Below are 26500 nucleotides of genomic sequence, written 5' to 3'. Positions count from 1 at the left end.
AATCTCACTTATTAAAAATAAGGAATGACGTACCATGATAAATAGGTTCTTTGTATAGGAAATCTACCCTTGAGGACTTAAAAGCATTCACGGAAATATTCATCGGTTATATTCCCATGTAAATTAGCGTCGAATATCCGGCTTGAAGCAGAAGTGTAACTCGATATCCTGTTTTGTCCACCGTGCTTTTGTGTTGAATGAGAACACCCCATCCCCCTGCACGCGCGCGCGCGCGCGCGCACACACACACACACACACACACACACACACACACACACACACACACACACACACACACACACACACACACACACACATTCTGCGCAGCTATCACGATCACACGACTGAAATGTAGTGGATTTTAATACTCGACCGGTATCTGCAGAACGGAAACTAATGTCCTTTTGACTCGATTCCGTTTCTCTTATCTAAACCATTTACTATCTCTTCACATTATTCTCTTCTACCATTACAACCACTCAGCTCACCTTATTTTCTCAAGATACTGAACTTCGAGCAGCAGTTGATGCCATGATTTAATGCAGTTTCTCGTCATCTCGTGTAGTCAGTCTAAACCAGAACCTACCACCTTCACACTTACACTCATTCCCATCTGCCACAGCACTAGGAACCTGGCGTATTTGATTTAAATAATCGTCTTGATGCAAAACAACACTTATATCTTTCAAATTTAGTCCCCTTTCTCACGTGTTTTAACCATATAACCCCCCCACCCTCCTGACTCATACACATTATCTCCATCACAGCCAGACTATTCCGGTGGTAGAGTATTTGAATGCAGAGCAGCAGGTAATAATATTTTACACTGGTCCCTTTCACCTGTTTGAACCAGAATACTCTCTTCCATACTGTACTAGCATTACAGTCACACGATGCAGGTACCGTATGTACATCTGTTCTGAATATACAACTTTATAGCAGAACATCAAAACAACTGTTAACTTTCTAATGTAGTCCCGTTTATGAGACATTAAAGCGGGTCAGCAAAGCAGTTAATATCATTCTAATATGGTGTCGTTTCTCTTGGCTAAACCAGTCCTCGCCACGCATGCATTCGCACAGTACCTCCATCACAACAACATACCGTAAGCGTATTTTATTGTAAATACTCGACTTAACAGCAGCGTATATTCCTCTGAAGTGGTCCTGTTTCTCATGTCAAACCCAGACTACCCTCCTCCCCTGTATAAGAGTGCCGGTATACTGCCTGCTGCCATCACAACCCTTATCTGTTTTACCTGGATTATTCGACTAAAAGCAGAACAGCAAGTAAATATCACTGTACTCCATTCGCTTTAACTTGGCCCAGTTGTTTTGCCCCTTTGCGAATTATTTCACGTAGCTCAGTGACTGAAAAAGACTGCAGTGGCTTCTACGTTACAATAATCGTATTCCAGTGTTAATCTGCTGTTATAACAACATTGAATATGGAGGATGGCGATTTTAGGCCAAGTTAAAGACCATACAGTATCTTTCTAATCTGTTCCCGTTTCATGTTTCAAAACCAGACTCCCCCCCCCCCCACCAGCATTCTTTGCGGCCATCATCGCCACACGTCCTTGCCTCAGCAGGTTTTGTCTGATAAGATTTGTCGGTGGGAGGTGGTTTGTTGGCGTGTGGGGGTTGAAGGTAGCCAGGGCAGTTGTAGTGTGACGAAAAAGCTGTTTGTCTTTGTATCAGGTTAAGGGAGGAGTATATTATTTGGTGCTGAAAATATATATATGTGACCTTGCCGGCCGTACGTTTCCAGTTTCCTTGAGGTAGGTTGTGTGTGTGTGTGTGTGTGTGTGTGTGTGTGTGTGTGTGTGTGTGTGTCTGTGTGTGAGTGTGAAGTAGTCCAAAAAGGAGCAGAAGGGAAAGCAAACAGCACAAGACACACCAGATTGTCCTTTCGTGGCTGTTTATTACAGAGAAAACTATGGTTGTGGTACCATGTAATTCCCAGAGTCAAAAATGAATTGTAAATCAAGCATGCCCCAAGACTGAAAGTAGGCACATAATAATATTATGAAAGCTGTGTCAGTTTCACGAGGAAAGGGAGGATTGCATATATAGCTGTTGGTAAAAAGCTAACCTTGGAGGTGGTGATTTAAGAGGCTCGGCTGTGAACTGCTAATTGATTTCCTTTTGAGGCAGCGAACATTTTGAGGATTTTGATTTTGATAAAGTATTCTGAACCTACCGTCGTTAAGACACACCAGCATATCAGAAGAACACCTGTCCTAGGTGGAATAGCCCTAGAATGTTGCTGTGTACTGTAGACAGGTCTGTATTGACACTCAAGGGGGGACTCATGAGAGTGACGCTATCGGTGGGTGGTACGTGGGAGGACCTCTGGCCCTTGGGGAATAGACTATCTAGCCCGTGCCCAGAATCCGGTGCATAATAAGGGGAAGGTTTTTGTTCTCGTATAATGTATCTGGGTTTTAAGTAGGCCTACCGTAGCAACTGGTACGTATTCTTATCCCAAAGGAGTGGTGTAGGAGCAGATGAAAGCTGCTTCGCTTCAAACTTTGGGAGGAGTTCGTACGTGGTGGTAAAAATGTAACCTTGGTGAATGCTTCAGTTTTTAGTTTCCCTTGAGCCCTTTTGTCTGAGGACACCTTTTATATTTTATTCTCGCTACATAAGTTCCATTTTGGGGGGGAGGGGGAGGAAAAATGTGATGGTGAAGGAGTTATGGTTATACCGGTAGCGACAGTAGCTAACCCCTCCACCAGTCAGAGATATCTCCTGAGCTGAAGAAAAGGGTCCAGAGGTGACAAGAATAAAAAATACAAGACGTCGTAGGATTGGAAGGGAAATAATTAAAATGAATGATGGAAGTTTGGAGGTAGGAACGAATGAAGGTGTTGGGTAATGGTTGTATTAGTTTTTAATATTATGTAACAGTCTTTTAAGTAGCTTCTGGAATCTAGCTATACCGAAACGAGAGCAAAGTGGAAATAGCAGGTGAACGCAGTGGCATTGTTAGGTAAGGGGGGAGTTCGTGAGTGTAACGGTAAAATAATAAGCTTTTTGCCTCGGTTTGTAGTTTCTTTTAATGTAGCCTTTTTTTTTTTTTTTTTTTTTAAGTATCTGCTAGTAATATGCCATAATGATTATTGTCAAGATGGACATACGAGAACACATGAAGCCTGTGTTGTTGTCTGAAGCTTAAGGGAGGAGTGGGTGTGTGATAGTAAGAGGGTAATCATGCTGTCTGTTTCGGTTTTTAGTCTCCACAATATCAGCAATTTGTAACTTCTTATATACTCCTCTGTTGCATTGGCGCCGTCTTCATTTAATTTTTCTGCCACCAGACGGTTTCACTAGAGAAAATAAGATGTCATGGTGAAGGTTTGCATGAGGTTTATACGGTATACAGCTCTCTCTCTCTCTCTCTCTCTCTCTCTCTCTCTCTCTCTCTATACTGTATATGTACAGATATACACACATACATATAGCCTATACACACATGTAACCACCTTACCACCAAACGTCTCTGGTAAGGGAAATGAAAAACAGTAAAATAGAATACAAAAAAACTTCATTGCACTGAGGGGGTTAGATAGTTCCAGGAATATATTGCAAGGACAGTTGGTACGGTGGGAACAATTAAGACTCATTCTTCTAACAGTTTATTTAGGCTTATCATCGTCATCATTATCATCATCAGTCCACTGCTGAATTAACGCCTCGCACCACCACCCACCACCACCTCGATCGTCATATGAATGCCACTGTTGAACAAAGGCCTTTGCCAAACTTCTCCGTAACGCATGGGTCTGTGCCAATCTCTGCCATGTTGCATACCTCCTTGTCCCATCCCTCCACTTCCTGCCGGGCGTTTTTTCATCACCACCATCTCAGCTTCTTATCTCATGTTTTGTTTATCTTCATCATCATCATCATCATTATCTCAGCCTTCTATCTGACGTTTACATCATAATCATCATTATTATCTCATCCTTCTGTCTGACGGTTACATCATCATCATCATCATCATCATATCAACTTTTTATCTGGCGTATTCTTTATCATCATCATTATCGTTATCGTCATCATTAATGTGTCGTGTTACTCCTTCATTCTTCTTCGTATCAGTTCTGTACCTTCCATCTGGCGTTTTCCCGCTACTCATTACTTTTATTGGGATCCAGTGTATTATAATAGGAATATTTACATGAGTGCTCCTCTCTCTCTCTCTCTCTCTCACACACACACACACACACACACACACACACACACACACACACACACACACACACACACACACACACACACACACACACACACACACACACACTTTCACTCACACGTGTATTCTCATTTGTTTACTTTCTATCTCAGGTATACTACACCTGTTGTTTTTTCAGACAGATGTATTGATTACTTTTACTAACACTGGATAATTCTCTCTCTCCCTCTCTCTCTCTCTCTCTCACACACACACACACACACACACACACACACACACACACACACACACACTCATCCCTACACTGTCCTTCATTCACCTTTCCGCACTTACACCCAAATATCCAACACTCACTACTCTCACAGTTACCGATACACAGTATTCCCTGTACCAACACTGTTACCTGATTCGCATACTTAGTCATCGCACCTTCATTCACTTTCACGCCCATCTGTTCTCGCAATCATTCACATTCACTGATAACTACACTCGAGGAGCAAGTATACAGAGTGTCTCTCCCAGATATCGGTACACAGTCTACACTACACTATTTGCCTTGAACCAATACACTTATCTTTTTCCAAACCCTCCCACACACAAATTCCCCACACCTGCTCCCCCATTCACTCATAGTTGTATTTGTAGTGATTCTTTTTCGTATATAAACACCCATTTAGTTATTTATTTATCTATCTATCTGTCTATCTGTCCATCTGTCTGTCTATCTATTCATCTATCTATCACACTACTGGTATTTTCTTAGATCAATACTCTGTTATCTTTTTCTGACACCCCCACTTACCGGTTTCACACGCCTCCCCTCACTTTCACTTCCGCCTGTATTTGCACAGGTGTACTCTTTAGACCTTAATGGTGCTGGAGAGGGACGCCTTCTCGCAGTGGCGCCAATATAACCGGTCGGCCCTGCTGCCTGGTTATACTCTACAAACGTCCCTCAGCTCCCTTCCTCTCATTGAATGACTGCAGGAGGATGGGGACTTCAGTGCAATCCAGCAGGTTCACATTCAGATGAGCCTGGTGTTTTAACTATATACTACTACTACTACTACTACTACTACTACTACTACTACTACTGCAACTACTACTGCTACTACTACTACTACTACTACTATATCATAATTGCACTTGTTAACCCTTTCTGTATGGTGACGTTTTATTTCTAGTTCATTCTTGCTACCTCCAGACGATTTTATTCAGCTTCGGGGATAAATCTGGTAGTGGATGGGTCAATGAACGGTGTATTCTAACCCCCTGAGTTTGGAAAGTCTCTCGCAAGCCGAATAGAGTAGTTCGGAAATAGGAAATAGGAAAAATAAAATATAAAGCATGTCGTCGTAGTGAAGGGTTTTTATCGTCCCTTACACCCACACCACACTGCTTCCTGTCCTTCACCCAGCCTACACTGTCTCCAATACATACTCTTATACTCACTTATACACATTCTTTTGTACTCATACCCACTCTCCCTCACTTATACTTTTCTTCACATATACCCATTCTTGTTCAGTGACACGTTCTCCCTCACTTATACTCACTCTCCGTCACTGACACTCACTCTCCTTCGCTGATACTCTCCCCCACTGACACACTCTCCGTCATTGACACTCTAACACTCTCCGTCCATGACACACACACACACTCACTGACACTTTGCCTCACTGTTTTCCTCACTGCCACTGTCCCTCATATATACTAATTCTCCCACACTTACACCCACTCTCCCTCACGTTTACTCACTCATTCACTTACTCCCTGGTGTTCTGAACTCATGAACTCCACCTGATTATTACGGATTAGTTTTGCAAGATTTCCTTCGATTTGTCTTCCCTATCATTTCTGAACAGTAAAAGGATTCGAAACTAATGAAGCCAGGAACCGATTCAGCTGATCATTGTTGCTTTGTATACCATGATCCCCGACTTTCTGACAGAATTTCTTGATAGGATGAAGGAGAATAGCGAGAATCCAAGTCATCAGAGAGAGAGAGAGAGAGAGAGAGAGAGAGAGTGTGTGTGTGTGTGTGTGATTAGTTTAACGATATCTGTATTATAGGTTTCGACAGTTTCGCGGAAGTGTATTTGACCTCGATTTTACGCCTACGCTTCCTTACACCAAGGCGTAAAGATACATTATCACTGCAGCGCCTGTTCTTCCACCCTGACGAAAATCCCACACTCCTTCCTGCTTAGTTGATGGCCAAGTGTAGTCAGATTGGAGGGCTCTGTTTGACTGTACCCCATCCCATAACCTAAAAGTGGTATCCCTTCGGCTTGAATACGGAGTTATAAGTATACATTGACTCCATTATATGATCCTAGTCACGAAGAAGTGCCACCGAAAGGATATAGAGCCACAGTATTGACTTTTTTCTGCCACTGAGCTACGAGAAATAAGCCGCAAATGGACGAAAATCTGGGTCAAGTAAAAGTGACAGAAGTATAGTAACCAGCGGAGACTCATTCCTGTCCCATAACCCAGTGCGAATATCATACAATCGCGACTTAGCATGCTAGTTATGGGAGTGGTCCAGCTCCGTCAGGTGAAAACAAATGGAGTGTTGCGTGGGTCTCGGCTCAACACACCTTCATCGGGCAACTTGGTATCACTTACACTCTTGAATCCGCCAGGTGATAAGAAGGCAAGTGAAGGAGGAGGGCTTAGGGTGGAGGGAGGAGAGGAGAGGAAGAAAGAGGAGACAGGGAAAGGAAAAGAGAGAAAGACGGAGGAGACGAGGAGAGGAAGAAAGAGGAGACAGGGAGAGGAAAAAAGAGGAAGGAGGAGGAGACGAGGAGGGGAAAGGACAGTGAGAAAGAAGAGACGAGGAGATGAGAGGAGAGGAAGAAAGTGAAGAACAAAAGAGGAAAAACGAGAAGGGATGGGAAAGGAGAGAAGAGGAAAGGGAAGGGGGGAGAAGACAAGAGGAGAGGAAGAAAGAGGGTAAGAGAAAAGAGAACGGGATGGAATGTGAATGGAAATGAGAGAAGGCGAGAGGATAGTGGAGAGGAAAAAAAAAAAAAGGGAAGGGAGGAAAGAGGAGAGGAGAGGAGAGGAGATTGAGGGAGAGAAAGAAAGTGCTACTGATCACTAACTAACAAAAGCACAGTTACGTTACCAAAAACATGCCACAAATTAAAATACAAATACGTCCAGAGCGTTGTTGAACATCCATGTTAGCTCAACTCTGCCTCAGAATCCTTAAGGGAGAGAGAGAGAGAGAGAGAGAGAGAGAGAGAGAGAGAGAGAGAGAGAGAGAGAGAGAGAGAGAGAGGGGGTCATAAGAAGGAGGCCAAAGAGATGAGGGAAAGGCGTGGTGAAGCCCATTTACTAGAGGAAGGAAAAGAGGTCAGGAGATTATCATATCCGCCCTTAAGAACAACAAGAGAGAGATCTGGAACGAATCACACACACACACACACACACACACACACACACACACACACACACACACACACACACACACACACACACACACACTGAGATGATGCTTGTAGTTAGTTGTAGGTATACTGCTGTGTGTGTGTGTGTGTGTGTGTGTGTGTGTGTGTGTGATGTGAGTGATTGCACGTGTGAGTGGGAACGAGTGGGGGGTGTTGAAGAGGAAGTAAGGTGCACATGCCCTGAAGTACCGAGGTGAAGAGGGTCACGTGTGGGTGAAGTGAGGCCATCCTACTTGTGTCCTGGGTAAGCTAGGTAAGCAGGACACCCAGGACATATTAGGACAGGACACACTAGGATATATATGGCCAGGACAGGTCTTGAGGGAGATGCACTGTGGACTGGCTTTGTATGGTCTGGTTCCTGGTGTGAGAGAGAGAGAGAGAGAGAATTGAATATAAATTAGGTACGATACCTTTGATGGAAAAACAGATTGTGTTAGAGATGCGTAGAGTGGATGATGATGGCTGTCGATTGACGATACGGGTGCTTTTGTTTGGCTGGGAAATACTGGGGTTAGAATTTGTTAAACATGTTAGATTAAACCTGTTAGATCCCTAGCAAATAGTACTGTTGTGTAGTAGTAGTAGTAGTAGTAGTAGTTTTGGTGGTGACGGTGGTGAAGATTGTGATGGGCAGATGTGGTATTTTAATGTGATGGTTGCAGTGGGCTTGATGGTGATTGAGTGGTTGATGTGATGATTGTGTCGTGGTGGTGTGATGGTTGTCATGGTGCTCGTGGTAGCTAGTTGGTGTAGTAGTGGATGTGGTAGAGTTTGGTGGTAGACTAGTAGGGTGTATTGGAGGGGTGGTTATGTACTTGTCATGATGGTGGTCATAAATGTGATAGTTTAATGGTAGCCGTGTGGTAGTTTAATGGTTGGGCATTCGCGAAGATAGGGTGTGGTGGTAAAAATGATGGATATGTTAGCAGTAGATTTGGTGTAGATATGGTGGAGATGTTAGCAGTAGATTTGGAGATGTTAGTGAATGTAGTAGTCGCTAGGGTATAGATGTTGATATAGAGATGATGATGTTAGCGCAGTGGCTGTCGAGGCGAGGATGTAGATGGTGATATATATGGTAGTGTGGTAGCGATGTATATGGAGGTAGCGTGTGAGTGTGGTGGTTGTGTAAGGGTGTCTTGGTGGTGGTGGTGTGGAGGTGGTGGTAGTGGAGAAGGAGGACAGAGCACCTCATGCAGTCATACACACTGTCGATGTCCTCCTTGCAATATTCGTTCTCATTTTTGTTGTTGTTTTGTCTTAACCATTTTTATTACGAGATCTGTTCCTTCTTAACTGGATAAAAATTGTCTGCTCGTAGCCGAAATGAAATATATAAGATGTCATTGTAATTTCAAGTGGTTAGTGGAGGTTGTTTATATACACTTTTCTACATGGGATGTCTCCTTAGTTGAATGTAGTCTTTCAGCATTAGCACTACAATACACACACACACACACACACACACACACACACACACACACACACACACACACACACACACACACACACACACACACACACACACAGGGCCTGCTAATTTGACGTCCACAACGGTAGTAAGAATAAAAGTCGTGATATTCTTGTTATGGTTCCAGACGCATCTGAAAGGCGAACCCAATTTAATGAGTGCATAAATTGTCCTTCTCCTGCAGTCTCCCATCCTTCTTTCGGAGGATAGGGAGGGAGTGGAAGGACGACCGTATATCCGGGCAGTGGAGTCTCCTTGTAATATATATGTGCCACCACGTGAAGGCGTCCCTCTCCAGCACATATGGTAGTGATTGGATTAAATAATTGTGTATAGCCAAGGGTACGTGTGTCTTTAGTTTATGTGCTCATTGCTCCTTCCCCCAGAGCGCCCAGCCCAGCCATTGATCTCCTAAAGGTGGCGCTGCGGTACGAGCCTCTTGGATGTGGTTAAGTTTGCGCCACATGTTTGCTTGTAATCTTGCCCTGGCTCAATTTTACAGAGAGTGGAAGTTTGATTGAGGTTTGTAGTTTTGTAGTTGAGGTGTGTTTTTCGACTCCATTTAGTTATGGGAAGTTAGGATCACGCATAAACCTTAATATTGCCTTGGATATATACCGTATGAAAAAAGAGTTGTAGTTTGATGGAGATTATCGTGGTTTTGTAGTTGTGTGTGTGTGTGTGTGTGTGTGTGTGTGTCCTTCATTTTTAGAGTGCTTATAAACGAAAAATTAATATTCTCTATGACCGGATGGCGACATACTCATGTTTCCTAACTTGGTCACAAATACTGAAAGGTCCATATTATAATGGAGCTGTCTCATTTATCACCCCAGTAATTACATGTTAGGGAGTCTTGTGGAAGGTGAGCTAATTTCAAGGAGTTTCAAATCCTGTAACTGTGCCCTGTCCAGACCAGGGATAGATCTTACCATCCTATGATCAGCAGTTCTTTCTTTGCCACTTGACCGCTACTTCTCCATGAGGGATAGATTTTACCATCCAATCAGCAGTCCACGCTTTGTCACTTCATCACCACGTCCCCACGAGGTAACATTGAGAAGGTTACCCCAGCTTGAAGCACTTTCCTCGCTCTTGGGTGTCCTGTCTACTCGTTCATTGGTGGTGGTGTGGTGGTGGGCAATGTTGATGTGAGGCAGGGTGCCGTGATTGACAGTACTGCCGCTCTGTGACCCCACAACCCGGCGCCCCCATGCCGTTGTGACTTGTGGTCGATGGGGAGTGTGTTGTCGAGGCCATGAATGTTTTGTGGGTAAAGGGTGTGGTAGTGTTATGACTGCCCCCGATATCTGCACCATACGGTACCTGTGGAACCGGGTTATGGGAGCCTGGTCGTGAATCTAGGCCATATGATCTACCTGTCCCTCGCTACGCCATTCATTTTCTTTCACTACGAGATGTCTCCCCTTTCCCCCCCAAAAAAAAAAAAACTTTTTTTTTTTTTCCCCTCGGTCCAAACCAGGATCTTAGGTGCCTGTAGCCCACATCAGCGACTCCTAGATTTCGGTCGTTTCAGTGTGGATACAAGGACGATCAGAACTACCCTGATCATAAAAGTAATTGCGTTATGAACGTATACAGTCTTTACCAAACACCTTCCAGTACAATAGCAATGATACTTGTTTATACGAAATGCCAAATTACATCTTTAATACTGATAACCAGACTCCATTAGACCTGTATAGCAGTTCATCACTTTTTTTTTTTTTTTTAGTCAATGGAAGACACCTGTACTTTGGTGTATATGTGTTTGAGTGTGTGTGTGTGTGTGTGTGTGTGTGTGTGTGAATTAAATATATATATATATATATATATATATATATATATATATAGTTTTCCTTCTTCTGTTCGTATTATATAAAAAAGAAAAAAACGCGAAGGCAGTATTCCTTCTAACCCTTTCGCCGCTAGACTCCACTCCCAAGCTGAACAAAATTATGCAGTGGTAGCGAGATTTATAACTAAAAGTCATGATAAGAGAGTGGTTAATGAATATTGGATATAAAGCACACATTTACAGACGCCTCTTAAAAAACAAAGCAAAATAATCTGATGATAATACAATATGCATAAAAATAGCAAGACATCGCACCGCACTGGTAGACAACTTCTTACTCATATTTCATCAGACAGCTCTCGTATCTGAACAAAATCGTCTTCTGATAGTGAGAATACAGCGCAAAGCAACCATCAAACTCAAAGGGTTAACATGTCGCTACATCGCTACTCTCCCATATCTGTAACTCCCCCCCCCCCCCGACCCGCACCATCTAATTAATGCAGGGTCAGGCAGAACGACCTGAATTGCCCTGGGTACATAGGGTGAGTGCCGGGACAGTGTGCCAAAGGGTGAGGTAGGAGGGGCATGTGGGCTTAGGAGGCGCTTATTTGGAAACTGTAGTGGTTTTCGTGGAATTAGGAGGCTCTTTAGGTTCCTTATAAGTAGAAAAATTAAAAATGGGCCTCGGCGTGGTAGAACCCTATAGGCCGAGGCTAGGCTGCCTTAACTTCAGATCATGTAAGCCTTCGACCACCCTTCATTACTGACAGAGATTTATGTGACAGAAAAACCTTTGGCCACCTGTTATATTCGAACCGTAGGCACGCAGATTCCTCGAGTCTTCAGTTGCAGGGCACCAAAGTATCTTTCGAAAATATCCCAAACTTGACATATTTGTTGCACTTGGAAGTAAAGGGCGATTTTTTAAAATGAAAGGTAGAAGGAAGCAAATGTTGGAATCCTGCAATATTGATCGAAGGATAAAACAAAGCAAAACGCCAAATCAAGACACTGCTGACATTTTATTGGCGCTTTGAATTGAAAGCTTTAGATATAGCCATCATTAACCCCTCTACTACTGGGATGCTCCTCTAACCTGTATAGTAAAAGCAACCAATAGCAACAGGAACAAAATACGTCCTCGGCTGAAGTGGTTAAACCTAGGAGAATACAGCTGCAAGTATTAAGATAGTGTTGAGGACAAGAGAGCTCTTTTAGGTGGCTGTTTGTCCACCAGGCGTTAGGGTGGTAATTGTGTGATATTTATGGCCTCCGTTGACAACAGTGAACCAGTGCAGCTGCTGGGACGGGTGTGTGTGTGTGTGTGTGTGTGTGTGTGTGTGTGTGTGTGTGTGAGAGAGAGAGAGAGAGAGAGAGAGAGAGAGAGAGAGAGAGAGAGAGATTTGTGTTAAACAGGCATGATATTCAGAAAACTAGTAACTTCTAAGAAAATATGAAGGTGTATGAGTCAAAGTAAGTCACCTTGAAGAAGAATGGTTAATAGGCACAGGGGTAGACGGCGCGTGGTTTGTATATTGTATTCCTTCACTTCTTTGTACCTGCCTCCTCTTATCCTCTACGGTTCTCGTCCATCCATGTTACCTCTTCCTCTCATTCCTCCTCCTCCTTGTCTCACTATCTTCCTTTATCCCTCCCTTCCTCTTTCCTTCATTCCCTTCCCTCATCTTTCCCTTTCTTCATCCATGCCTTCCTGCAACCTTTCATATTTCCCATCCCGTTTATCACCCTCTCTTTCTCTTTACCTCTGCTTACCATTATCTCATTATCTCTTTTATTTCTGTTTACCATTATCATTTCCTCCCCATCGCTCATTCTTTCGTCTTTCTATCCGTACCTCTCCTTAAGTTTCCATTATTTCCCATCTCTCTGCTTATCGTCCTCTCATTACCATTCTCGTCTGTTTACCATTCTCCCATTTCCTCCTCGTCTCTTATTCTCTTGCCTCATCCTTCCCTCCCATTTTATCCATACCTCTCCATTCTTCCCTATTTCCCATCCCTCCGTTCATCATCCTTGTATATTCTCCTTTCCTTCTATTTACTTTTCTTTCATTTTTCCCTTATCTCTCACTCCCTCACCCTTTGTCACTCTTTCATTTTTATTTCCTCTCCCTTCGTCTATCATCCTCTCATCTTCTCTTTCCCTCTGTTTACCATTCTGTCATTTCCTCCTTGTCTCTCATTCTCTAACCCCATCCCTTCCCTGCTCTCGTATCCCGTCATCTCTTTAGTCTTTCATCCATTCATTTCCTCCTTGTTTCTCTCTCCCCTCCCCTCACCCCTCCTTCTCTCCCTTTCTCCCCACCTGCCAGCCATTTCCATTACCGTCATTCGTATCAGTCATGCTCATGCCTAGCCCCACTGCACACTTCATCTTCTCTCTTACCCCCCTCTCTCACTTGTTATCATTCACTCACTCACTCACTTCATCTTCTCCCTTGTCCCCCTGTCTCATTTGTTATCATTCACTCTCACTCACTCACTCACTCAATTAATCAGTCAGTCACTTCCCTGCAACCAATTTCTCTTTTGTTTCACTCTTATTCACTCCCTCCCTCACTCTACATGCAACTAATCTCTCTCTTTTGTTTCACTCTTATCCATTCACTCACTCACTACCTACTCATTCATCCAAGCATCCACTCACTTATTGTCTATCATTCACTCTCAGTGTCACTCACGTACTCATCCTTGTAACCACTCGCATGTGTTATATTTTCACTGTCATTCATTCTCACTTACCTAGTCACTCATCCTTGCATCCACTCTCACCTGTCATTCTTACACACACACACACACACACACACACACACACACACACACACACACACACACTCTGGCCTTACTACTTGACCTGTTTTTCCTAATTTTTGTACCGAGTGTCAGATGTTAAGATTCCTTCCCTTAACTTAGGCACGCGTCGACTTATTCAACTTGTTCAGGTCACAGAATTAGTATTTCTTCTCTCTTTCCTCTCCTCTCCTCTCCTCTCCTCTCCTCCTCCTCCTCCTCCTCCTCCTCCTCCTCCTCCTCCTCCTCCTCCTCCTCCTCCTCCTCCTCAATTTACTATTTGTCATCCATCATTCTTCTTCCGTTTTTTTTTCTTTCTCCTCTTTCCTCGTCCCTTCCCCTTTCTCTTCTTTCTTATACCTCTTGCCTCTCTTCCTCTCCCTCTTCACTTTCCCTCCGTCTTTTCCCTCTAAAGTGGTGCACATTTCCTCATTGATAACCGAAAATTTGTTCTCCGGACCCCCTTGTCAATTCTCTCTCTCTCTTTCCCTCTCTCTTACCTCTTCATCTTCTCCCTCTCTCTTACCTCTTCATCTTCTCCCTCTCTCTTACCTCTTCCGTTTTCCTCTCCCTCTCTCTTACCTCTTCCGTTTTCCTCTCCCTCTCTTTTACCTCTTTCATCTTCTCCCTTTCTCGTATCTCTTTCTTCTTCTTCTCTCTCTCTTACCTCTTTTTCATCTCCCTCTCTCTTTCCTCTTTCTTCTCCCTCTCTCCTACCTCTTCTCCCTCTCTCTTACCTCTTATTTCTTCTCCCTCTCTCCTACCTCTTACTTCTTCTCCCTCTCTCCTACCTCTTCTTCTTCCTCTGTCTTACCTCTTTCTTCTTCTCCCTCTCTCTTACCTCTTTCTTCTTCTCCTTCTCTCCTACCTCTTACTTCTTCTCCCTCTCTCTTACCTCTCTTCTTTTCCCTCTCTGCTACCTCTTTCTTCATCTCCCTCTCTCACCTCTTTCTTCTCCCTCTCTCCTACCTCTTTCTTCTTCTCCCTCTCTCCTACCTCTTTCTTCTTCTTCTCTCTCTCTTACCTCTTCTTCTTCTCCCTCTCTCTTTCCTCTTTCTTCTCCCTCTCTCCTACCTCTTCCTTCTTCTCCCTCTCTCTTACCTCTTTCTTCTTCTCCCTCTCTCCTCCGTCTTTCTTCTTCTCCCTCTCTCTTACCTCTCTTCTTCTCCCTCTCTCCTACCTCTTTCTTCTTCTCCCTCTCTCTTACCTCTCTTCTTCCTCCCATCTGGCCCTGTTATCTCATGTTTTTTTCTTTTCTCCTCATCTCTCCCTCTTCCTGTCTTTTTCTTCCTCCTTACGTCCCTCCTGGTTTAGTTGTCCTGTAGCCATTTCTCCTCTTCTCTCCACTCCTTTCTCCCTCTCCCCCTCCTTTCCCTCGCTCTCCCTTCCTTATATAGTTCTCAGATGTTTTTTCCTCTTCTCTCTTTCTCATTCTTTCTCTCCCTCTTTCTTCTCCCTCCTCCCTAACCCCGTTGTCCTGTATTTTTCCTCATGATCCTCTCTTCCTCTCCCACCCTTTTTTCCTCTCCCTTTTTCTCTAGTTATCAGGCGTTTCTCCTCTCCCTGTCTTTCCCTCTCCTTCTGTCTTCCTCTCCCATCCTCCTCCCACTGGGCCCAGTTATCAGATGTTTCTTCTCTCCACCGATTTCTCGTCCTTTCTTCCACATTTTCCTCATTTTTCTCCCAGTCTTCCTCTCCCTTTCCCTCTTCCTCTCTCCCTCTCTCCCTCTCCTTCTTTCTTCCTCTGCCTTCCTCCCACCTGTGCCAGATCTGCGCGTGCTAATAACGTGTAATGACATACGAGGCGTCTGGCTGTGACAATACCACATCAGTATTGAGTCCTCACTGATCTGTGTGCCATGGTGGATGATGGTGGTGGTTCTCTCTCTCTCTCTCTCTCTCTCTCTCTATGTCTGACCCAGTTTTACGATGTTTTTCTCTTTTTTTACGTCTTCATCTCTCCCCTCTCCTTTTTTCGTCCTCTCCATCTTGTCTCTCTCTCCCTCTTTCTTCCTCTGCCTCCCTCCCATCCGTGCCAGCTATCCTGCTCGTGCTAATAAATTGTAATGACATACGAAGCGTCTGGTTGTGACAATATCGCATCAGTATTGAGTTCTCACTGATATGTGCCAGAGCGGATGATGGTGGTGGTGGTGGGCGATGATGATGATGACGACGACGACGATGATCATGACGTTGTTGATGGTGGTAGTAAATGTGGTGGTGGTGGTGATCATGATGATGGCGATGATGACCCGACAGTGGGTTGGTGCGGCACTGGTATCTTGGTGATAAGTGGCCACATTTTACCCGTCCTCTCTCCGGAAGGGCTCGGGGACGGGTATTGCTTTCACTCGGTTTACCTGTTTGTTTGTGTGTCTGTCTGTCTGTCTGTTGATAAGTTTACGTGAAAACTACTGATGCGAGTTTGACTAATATTACAGGGATGATGGGCTATGACCTTCTGATCACCTGATTAAATTTTGGACCACTTGGTACAGGTCCATATACCGATAATGGGTGTAAGGTTAATCTAAACTGTGATAAGGGGAGTCTGTTTAATCTCTTGTGGTGCAGAGGTGTCTGTGAGATAGAAACCGTGAACAATGGCTCGTTAGATTGGGACTTGATTCCGATAAACTGCCAGCCTCGTTATAAGCACAGTGTACCGGGAGTGGCAGTAGGTGTTGCACTAGCTTCAGGACTTAGCTGTTGACCTGTGCTTAATTGGACGATGATGTACACTGTAGTATGTGTTATTTAGCTTGATAAATTTTTTTGCTTTTAATTCACTCCTCATGTTCACATCCTTGTCGTCTACGTTGAGAGAGAGAGAGAGAATTGTTGAGTACAGGTAATTAAATAGCTTCATGGTAAAGATAATAAGAACAGGTACGTAGAAATAATAAAGGAGTAGCCTAGGGGGCAAGAAGGACATTATTAGTATTGGTGGTAAGTTCGGCCTCCTCGTAGTGAAGATAACACAGGTGCGTTACGAGAATATCATGAGTGGAATAAAGAAGAAGGAGATTTTATTGGTATTATGAGTTGTTGTGATAAAGTTTGCCTCCTTCCTGTAAAGAGTAATAATGTGTGGGTGCCTGAGGAGAATATGGTGATAGTGTTAATAAAAGAAAAAAGGACAGTTTAGGTATCGTCAGTAGTCTTGGTAAATTTCTCTCTCTCTCTCTCTCTCTCTCTCTCTCTCTCTCTCTCTCTCTCTCTCTCTCTCTCTCTCTCTCTCTCCAATAAAGATAAAATAAAAACAGGCACTGTTATGGACTCAGATATCTATCCACTGTTATTGCATTACGATAGATTGCAAGGCAGTGAACAATGACTTCTGAAAATTTGTGATGTCATCTTCGAAACCTATATAACTTTCCAGAATATTGTGTTTGAGTTTCGTAATTCTTTGGCCAAGAGGTGGAGCGATATTTCTGACCGTAACTATACATAGAAAGAATATAATGAAAAAGGAAATTAAGGAGAGGGAAACATATCAGAATCCTCAGTCAATATTTAGCCAAACGCCTTAATCCCGTTAGGGGTGGCCACTAACAAAGCGCCTCCATGTCGCCATGTCCCTTGCCATTTCGCTGCCCACTCCCCAACTTATACCCCCATCCCTCATAATCCTCTGTACTCCATCCCTCCATCTCACCCTCGGTCTTCCCCTCCCTCTCCCCTCTCCACCTCACTCATACACTCTCCTAGTTAGTTTCTCACTCTCCATCCTCCCCACATGGCCAATCCTCAGTACTGGTGATGAATTTCGCTTCCTCCAGGTGAAATAAAGATTAAAAATAAAGATAAAATAACAACAGGTGCGTGCTGAGAAAATCATTAGAGTGTGGAGTCGTCCCTCACCCCTCACACTTTCCCCAAATGGAGGTGGTGGACCTTGGCAGTAACCTCTTGCTGTCATACTTCTCGCCAAAACTAATATCTGTGTTCAAACAATTGTGTGTGTGTGTGTGTGTGTGTGTGTGTGTGTGTGTGTGTGTGCTACCGCCAGACGATTTTTGTTCCAGTTTAGGGAAGAGCTTGTTGTAATGGGATAAAAATCTGTACTCTTGCGTGCTTTCTGTATGGTACACAAAAGTATTATGTTGAATCGAATGCCAGATGGTTTTGTTTATATGAGAGAAATCATACCAGGAAAATTGACAGGGAACACCGCAATCAAATGACTATTACATATTAAATCAGACGCGTTTGTTCCAACTTGATGAAGATCCCTAACCCCGTTCAGCCCGGTTGCTGGCCAGGTGTAGTCAGATTGGAGGGATAATTTGACTAGCAACCAAGGAGACTCATTCTTGCCTCGTAACTAAGGCTTCTCGAATTTCATAGGTAGCTGCCTAGTTCCATCAGGTGAAAGCAAACCGAGTATAGTGGACAGCGCTGCATATTTTTCCTCGTGAAGCATTGCGCAGTTCGTTCTTACCGCCACCAAACGATTCTGTGTAGGCTAAATGTGTAACTTGGAAGGGCCTTGCAGTGAATGTGTAACTTTTCACCACGTAAACATCTTTTTACATATTCGGTTTATTTTTATCTGACGGAATTGGGCCACTCCGAGAACTGGGATGCTGAGTTGTGGTTGCGTGAAATTCTGTGAGCCTGATGCTGTAAGGTAGGAATGTGTCTCCATGGTGACCAGTCAGATACACCGTCCGATGTTACTACACTTTACTAATAGCAAACCTGAGAGAGATTAGTTTTTTTTTTTTTTTTTTTTTTTTTTTTTTTTTTTTTGATAGGTTAAAGCTGACGTACTATAGTTTATTATTGCTGCAACGGGACGATTTTATTCAGCTAAGGAGTGTCCCTTGTAGTTAAGGGATTAATGATGGGTGTATGTAATTCCTCCAGTTCGAAGAGTCTCTCCTAATACATATGGAGTCAGAAGTCAGTGTTACTCCTGTAGTCATTTTAGTCTCATCTGACAGAAATTCCTAAACCCTTTCAGCTCAGTTAATGGCCAAATGAAGTTGGATTGGAGGATAAATTTGACTATTAACCAAGGAGACTCATTCCTACTCCGTAATTAAAACATAAGATTTACAAAGCCATAACTGAGTATTGAAGGTGTACAAGTGGTCAAGTTCCTTCAGATGAAAAAAAAAAGTCATGGTGATCACAAGGCTGCTCACATTTTCCTCGTGATTTCCATAGCGTTGGGTTAGTGGATGTGAAGGGAGTTAGTTTTATTCACTGGACTTGGGAAAATGCGTGACACCTCTTCCGTAGCGATTTATTTTGCCTGTTATTATTATCCTTTTTTTGAGATGATGCAAACTGTGTCGTATGGAAAAGGAATAAGTATTTTGAAAGTAGTATTAAGTGATACAGGTAAAATAAATTGCTAAGGAAGAACTGCTGTGAAGTCTTCTATTCCAGTGAGGTTATGTATGGACTTGATAGATAGATAGATAGATAGATAGGTAGATGGATGGATGGATGGGCGGGTGGGTGGATAGGTAGGTAGATGGATGAATGGGTGGGTGGATGGATAGGTAGGTACATAGATGGATGGATGGTTAGGTAAGTAGAGAGGTAGGTAGATAGATGGATGGATGGATGGATAGGTAGGAAGAGAGGTAGATGGATAGATGAATGGATGGATGAATAGATAAGTAGTTAGGTAGATTGATGAATGGATGGTTTGGTTGGTTGGATGGATGGATGGATTGATAGATGGATTGATTGATAGATAAACTGGTAGGTAGATAGGGAAGTGAATAGATAGATAGACCGCTAGATAGATGGATACAGACGGATAGATTGGTAGATAGATACTGTATTTAACACGATATTACATTAAATCCACACACGTCAGAACAGTTACTCTTGGTGGACAACATCACTCACATACAACATTTTCCTCCATCTTTTTCCATGGTGGATGTGAAGGAAGTAAGTGTTGTACAGTAACCGAGCTGATGACGTAGTTACACATCCGGTTTTGCTCTCATGGGATTTCCTGTGTTGCAGCTTTTGTGTGTAGTAGTGTTATTTCCGCACACTCTCTCGTGGTGGGTGCGTGGTAGGATTTGTGTGTATGTATGGGTAGTTCAAGTGTGTGTGTGTGTGTGTGTGTGTGTGTGTGTGTGTGTGTGTGTGTGTGTGTGTGTGTGTGTGTGCACGAGCAAGCTGCAGAAGGTCACTGGATGAGGTAGGTCACATAAGGTCAAAGGTGGAATGTGACCGTCGGTACTCTCACACACCTCACCTCACCTCACCTTTCTCGTACCCTACCTCAGTTTTCACCTCACCTCACCTTACATCCTTTACACACCTCATCTCACGACTCCCCTCACCCCTGTCAACACTTCCTCTGGTTGCTTCATACTCCATTGCCTCACCCATACGTATTTACCTCCTTCACTCATACAACTGTAGCCTCCTCACCATGAATTGTCTTCCCAGTGCTGAATAAAATGGCCTAGTGAGAAAACTAACTGATTAACACACACACACACACACACACACACACACACACACACACACACACACACACACACACACACACACACACACCTGAGTATAAATATAGACGTCATTGAACTGAAGTAGTTGTCTACCTTGCCCACACCTGTTGCCTACTCCACGCTGCTTCACCCTTTGCTGTCATCTTTACCTGACTTAGTGCATGTCATCACAGTCACTTATTTTATGACACTTTCCATCCATCCATCTTTTCCCTCCTCCTTTCCACTTTCACTCTCCAATTTTCTGTCACTTTTCTTGCATGCCCTTTCTCCTCTTCCCCCTTACTTGCTCTCTCCCCCTACACTTTCACTCTTCCCTATACCATCTACCCCATTTCCTCTTACGTTCCCCCTTGCTTCATATTCTCCGCCCCCTCACTTTCATCCAACTCCGTGCTCCTCATTCACTTTCCACTCATTTCCTACCCTCTCTCTCCCTCTGCCCTCTTTGTCTTCCCTCTCTCCTTTCATCCTGTATCCTCTTCCCTCCCTCCATCATCCTCTATTCCCCCTCCGCTCACACTCCTCCCTCCCATGTCATTGTCTTCCCTCATCTCCACACTCTTCCCCTCCCCCCTCCCTCAAGCCATTCCCTTCCCCTCTCCCCTCCCTCAAGCCATTCCCTTCCCCTCCCACCCTCTTCCCTTCCCCCCCTCGGCATTACCTTCCCCGTCACTACCCCCATTCTCCTCATATCGCCGTTTTCGCGGTTACATACTTTTTTTTGATAAGTCCCACAGTTTTATCTCGTCTTTCCTTCCTCTCTACATCATTTTTATCTACATCCCCCCCCCCGTCTCTCTCTCTCTCTCTCTCTTTCTCTCTCTCTCTCTCTCTCTCTCTCTCTCTCTCTCTCTCTTTTCCTGTTACATAGTTTTCACAGTAACAGTTTACAATTTTTATCGTCGTTCTTTCCTGGCTGCCGCATATTTTATCTCCGTTTCTCTCTCTCTCTCTCTCTCTCTCTCTCTCTCTACTGTTCACCCCTTCTCCCCCCTCTTCCTCTCATCTTATTTCATTTCAAGTCTAGTTTCGTCTTGTTACCTCGTCTCGCTTCTCCCCTCCCCTCGTCTCCCCTCTCCCCTGATTTTAGCTTCCTCCTCTCCTCTCCCAGCTTGCCACATTTTAGCTTCTTTCTCCTCCCCTTTCTCGTCTCCTCTCCCCTCCCCTCCCCTCCCCTCATTTTATCATTTCCCTCCCTTCTTTCCGTTTACCTGGTGTTTGTTATTGATTGATTCATAAGGACATCGCGATTCCCTAGTTTGCTGTTGACGTACTGTAGGTTGTGTTTGTTTATCTCACACCCTCTCATCTTACCTGTCATTACTCCTTGTGTGTGTGTGTGTGTGTGTGTGTGTGTGTGTGTGTGTGTGTGAGAGAGAGAGAGAGAGAGAGAGAGAGAGAGTGAGAGTTGCATCATTCACGAGTATTGATATCTGTTTCTCTTGAATTGTGGTTGCATCATACAGTTTTCTTACGGGCACAGATGTTGTCTTGCACCACTGCTTTGTATTTGTGAGGTCAGAGATGTACAGAATGATCCATATATTATTTTACCTTAGCTTGTGTGTTGCGGGGACGGCTTAGTCTGCTGATGTGGTGAGTGTATGCTTTTTAGTTGCTTCATGGAATTAGTAATCAGCTAGGGAATGTGTGTGTGTGTGTGTGTGTGTGTGTGAGAGAGAGAGAGAGAGAGAGAGAGAGAGAGAGAGAGAGAGAGAGGCTAAAAAACTTGAGTTATAAGAAGTAGAAAATAATGCAGGGTAGACACTGGTAACGCAAGCAGAACCGTCCCCACAACACGGAAGAATTATTCAACTAGTGTCAAGGGGTGTGCAGTATATGAACAGCCCTGTGTACACACGGTAAAAAAAATGAGTATCGCGCAGGAGGGGTACGCTGATATCCGAAATGATCAGTATAGCCTGTGTAGTACTTGGAAAATTAATCAAACATTTCTGGAGTCCATCGTCCGTGGTGTCAAATTGTTTCGGGCCAAATGTGCACCGGTACTTTAGATATTAATACTAGCTGTCTTATGTCGAGAAAAACATACTGATGATTGAGTTGCAGATTATGTGACTTGTGTTGTTATCGGTAGTACAGGAATAGTTGTGTTCTTTGGTGTTGCAGGGTGGGTGATTAGTGGTAACCTAGATGTTGAAAGCTTGTGTTGCTGATGATTGTAATGACTGTGTGTTGTTGGCTTGGTGAGGGCAGCTTAGTCAGGATAAACTCTTACTTGTGATGCTGATGATTGTTATGATTGTGTTGTCTGTTGAAAGCGTAATTGTGTTGCTGATGATTGTAATGATTGTGAGTTGTTGGGTCGGTGAAGGCAAAGTAGTCTATGATAAACTCTTACTTGTGATATTGATGATTGTTCTGATTGTGTTGTTTGTTGTGTTGCAGAGTAGCTCTTGATAAACTCGTGATTGTGTTGTTGTGTGTTTATAGTACATTTGTGTGTGTGTGGGTGGGTGTGTGTATGTGGATGGGTGGGTGGGTGTGGGTGTTAGGACTGACTGTGTTGTTGATGTTAGTGCTGATTGAGTTTTCGTGTGTGTTTCTGGTTGGGTTAGGACAGTAAGTATATGATAGATTCTTATTTGTGTTATTTGTAATATTTTGTGTTTGTAGTACCGATTTTATTGCAGTGCTGGTTGTGGTGTGTTTGATAGGTTTATTGTTTGTGTTGTAGGGTGGGCGAGGACAGAGTAAGTACATGGTAAACTCTTGATTGTGGTATTGTGTGTTTGTAGGACTGATTATACATTAGCGGTAGTAATAACTGTATTGTGTTTTGGTTTTCAGGGTGGGTGAGGCGCGGCGATGCCACCGCCGCCGCCGCCGCCTGCGCCCCGCGGCCCTCCAGCCCCCCGCCCGTTATCTTCCAAGGGCGGGGGCGGGGGCGGTTCCGACCGTGGTGCCCTCCTGGCCTCCATCAGGGCAGGCGCCAACCTCAAGAAGACAGTCACCAACGACAGATCCGCACCTGTGATCGATGGTATGTGCCGTCATCTTCAACGTTTTATTTATTTTATTTATTTATCCAGTCTGTGTGTCTGTCTTTTTGCATATGTACGGTATGTGTTTATTTACATATGTCCGTGTCTAAATCTATCTGTCAGTCGGTCTATATATCTATCTGTCTAACCTCTCTGTCTATCTACTGCTACAGTTAACTGAACCTTTAGTTACACACTTGGTCATGTGGTACAGTATTTCGCCAGATATCAGATGGTGTGCCTCTTGAAATAAAAATGTGCCTTCATGAGGGTAGTGTATGTATAGTAAGTGTGTGTGTGTGTGTGTGTGTGTGTGTGTGACCGTATATTACCGTACTATAGTTGTTTGTGAATACCTCTTGAGTTATATAAATGTTGGGATTTTACATTTACCGAGAGTGTGTGGTATGTGCTGAGTTTCCAGATTTGATGGCAGTGTTAGGCACCAGAAGCTACGGGTGTTATGAATCATCTTAAAAGTGGTATAGAGTAAGGAATATTTTCAGGTCTTTGGCATTTCCTCCATTGTAGGTTTTGATAAGAGGCTTGTACGTTGATTACTGTATTGTGAATGCTGTGTTAGGCACCAAAACTTTCTATTGTTATGACCATCTTAGGTTCTGTGTGCCAAGGAACATTAATAGGTCTCCCGTAGGTGTCTTGCATTGTAGATTTGGGTATACTTGTGTTCTTGTGTATTGATTCCTTTAATGATAGTAGTTCACAATATAACAGTATGGTAATCAAGGAGGGAGGTGGTGGTCATGGGGTGAGGAGTGGGCTGCTGTTTGGAAGATAGCGAGACAGTTTCTAAATGAGGCAGAGAATGGGTTTAAGATTGCGATATAGTTAAAACAGTCATCGTTGCTCCTCCAGAAAATCCGACATGTCATAAAATACCCCCCTTCCCCACAATACCAGAGAGAGAGAGGGGTTATCTGGAGAATTGCTAGGCCTCAGGGGACGGAATGTAATGAACGCAGAGTCGGAGTAGGGAAAAAAAAAAAATAATGAAAGAAAAAGAAAAAAGTGTGGCTGTGAGATGTTTGTAGTGCTGAGGGTGACTAATTATCGGGGTCATTAGAGGAACGGAAAGTCGTGGTTGGCCTTCCTGGATGTTTATTTTTTTGTTCTCATCTTATTTACTTATTTCTTTATTTATTGTATGGTGTTATGCCGGTTTTTATTCTTAGTTTACTTATTTATTTATTTATTTTCATTATTCCGGTTTTTATTTTCAGTTTATCTACTTAATTATTTGTTTATTTTATGGTATTACGGCGCCTATACGTTTTTTTTTTTATATATATATCTTGTGTTAACCCCTTTGCTGCCGTGACTTTTATTTGTTTATTTATTTATCCATTTGTTTATTTTTTGCCTATGATACGTCATAGTAATAGGACAAAAAAAATACGTGTTCTCCATTACCACATTGCCTTGAGAATAGAAAATCATTTCTTGATGATTTAAAACAAAATTCTCAAAGGGGCAAGAATATAATAAAAAGTTACCGTATGACGAGAATTAAAAGATAGAAGAGATAAAAAGATTAAAATTTATAAGATAAAAAAGATAGAGATAAAAAGTTAAAAGATAAAAGATACAGAAGATAAAAAGAGTGAAAAAATAACAGATAAAAACTATGAAAAGGTAAAAAAGTTAAAAGATAAAAGAGAAACTAAAATCTAATCCTATTTTACCTGCTGCGAGATGTAAGGGCTCGAGTTTAACCCACCGTGGTCTAATGTGTTTGAGAGACGTGACTGACAATAGTTCATTCATTTTAACTTGGTCCAGAGTTTCATCCTTTTGCAGCTTATTTTACGTAGCTCAGTGGAAGAAGCTAATACTGTGGCTCTACATCCTTTATGTAGGATTTCTTCGTGACTAGCATCATAATCTAGTGTTCATCTGTTGCTTTAACTCAGCATTCAAGATGGAGCGATGTGGAGAGATGATAGTTTTAGACCAGTGTAAAGTGCAACTACCTTGAGGTCACTTTTGAGGGATTCGAACTTCCCCTTAAGACATGCCAGTAATTACAGGTGTGTAGTGTAGTTCAGTACTGGATAACATGTGTCATTTATTGAGATTTTTTTTTTTTTTCAATGTGTCCGACTCTGGGCATAGGCTTCACAGCCTGCTATCAAGGCCCAGCAGTCCTCCTACATACCATACACCTCTACATGTCACCACTTCGGTGCTGACCCACCGTCCATATTGAATACATGCTAGGACTGTCTCATACAGGACTGGTGTATTGGTATTAGCGGGGGTATTTTTACGACATGTCGGCGGGTGTTCTGGTAGATCAGTAAAGCCTGATATAATGAAATTCAAATCCTTAAACTGTTCCCTGCCCCAGCCGGGATTCGAACTGGGTCCGTTAGGACTGCAGGCCATTTCTCTACCGATTGAGCCACCGCCTCCCTCCTAACTTCCTGTGAATATGCGTTGTTGTTGTTGTTGTTGTTAGATTTTGAGATACTAGTTTATGAATATGGATATATCTTGTTAACTTGCTCACTCGAATTTGTTTTAATAATGTAGATGATGGTGATAATGATGATGATGATAATAACAGTAGCTGATATGGCCAAAAATATTTAACTCTTACCGATATGATAACAGCAGATAAGATTAAAATTCATTTGTTTTTGTACCTCGGCATATGACTTTCCAGCGTCAGAAATTCCAGGGATACAGGACGTGTGTGTCGGTGTTATGAGATTCTTGGTAAGCTTGAGAGAGAGAGAGAGAGAACTGGATTTACCAGTACCCAGCATTCTTATCGCTGTAAAGAGCAGACATGTGTTGTCTCTTTGTTGTATGTGTCAGAGTGAGAGAGAGAGAGAACTTGATTTACCAGTACCGTACCTAGCATTCTTATCGCTGTAAAGAGCAGGTATGTGTTGTATCTTTGTTGTATGTGTCAGAGAGAGAGAGAGAGAGAGAGAGAGAGAATCATAAACAATTCCATGGCTCAGGCTGACTTGCATTGTGTATAATGTCAACATGGTTTCTCACAACACACTCATGGTCGCGTGAGAGATGATCAGAGCATAACAGGCATTTGAGAGAGAGAGAGAGAGAGAGAGAGAGAGAAAGTCATAAATTTCACATAAAACTTGCTATAGGTACGGGTATTCGGAGAGAGAGAGAGAGAGAGTCATAAATTTCACATAAAACTTGCTATATGTACGGGTATTCAGAGAGAGAGAGAGAGAGAGAGTGAGTGATTTATGTGC

The 26500-nt window shown here is 43.2% G+C and overlaps 1 protein-coding gene across 1 annotated transcript in view; it reads left to right on the top strand.

Moving 5' to 3' along the window:
- LOC145395059 (uncharacterized) overlaps positions 1 to 26500 on the top strand; it is a 288850-nt gene that overhangs the window by 29651 nt on the left and 232699 nt on the right. Inside the window, exon 2 of the mRNA XM_080268814.1 lies at positions 23056 to 23248. Coding sequence (XP_080124940.1) covers positions 23074 to 23248 — 175 coding nt within the window. The 5' untranslated portion in view covers positions 23056 to 23073. The remainder of the gene's footprint in view (positions 1 to 23055; positions 23249 to 26500) is intronic.

Source organism: Coenobita brevimanus, chromosome 29 (genome assembly GCF_032717465.1).
Source record: "Coenobita brevimanus isolate Jiangsu-jjx chromosome 29, ASM3271746v2, whole genome shotgun sequence".
Taxonomy (NCBI): Eukaryota; Metazoa; Arthropoda; class Malacostraca; order Decapoda; family Coenobitidae; genus Coenobita; species Coenobita brevimanus.
This window is presented reverse-complemented; position numbering and strand designations above follow the sequence as displayed.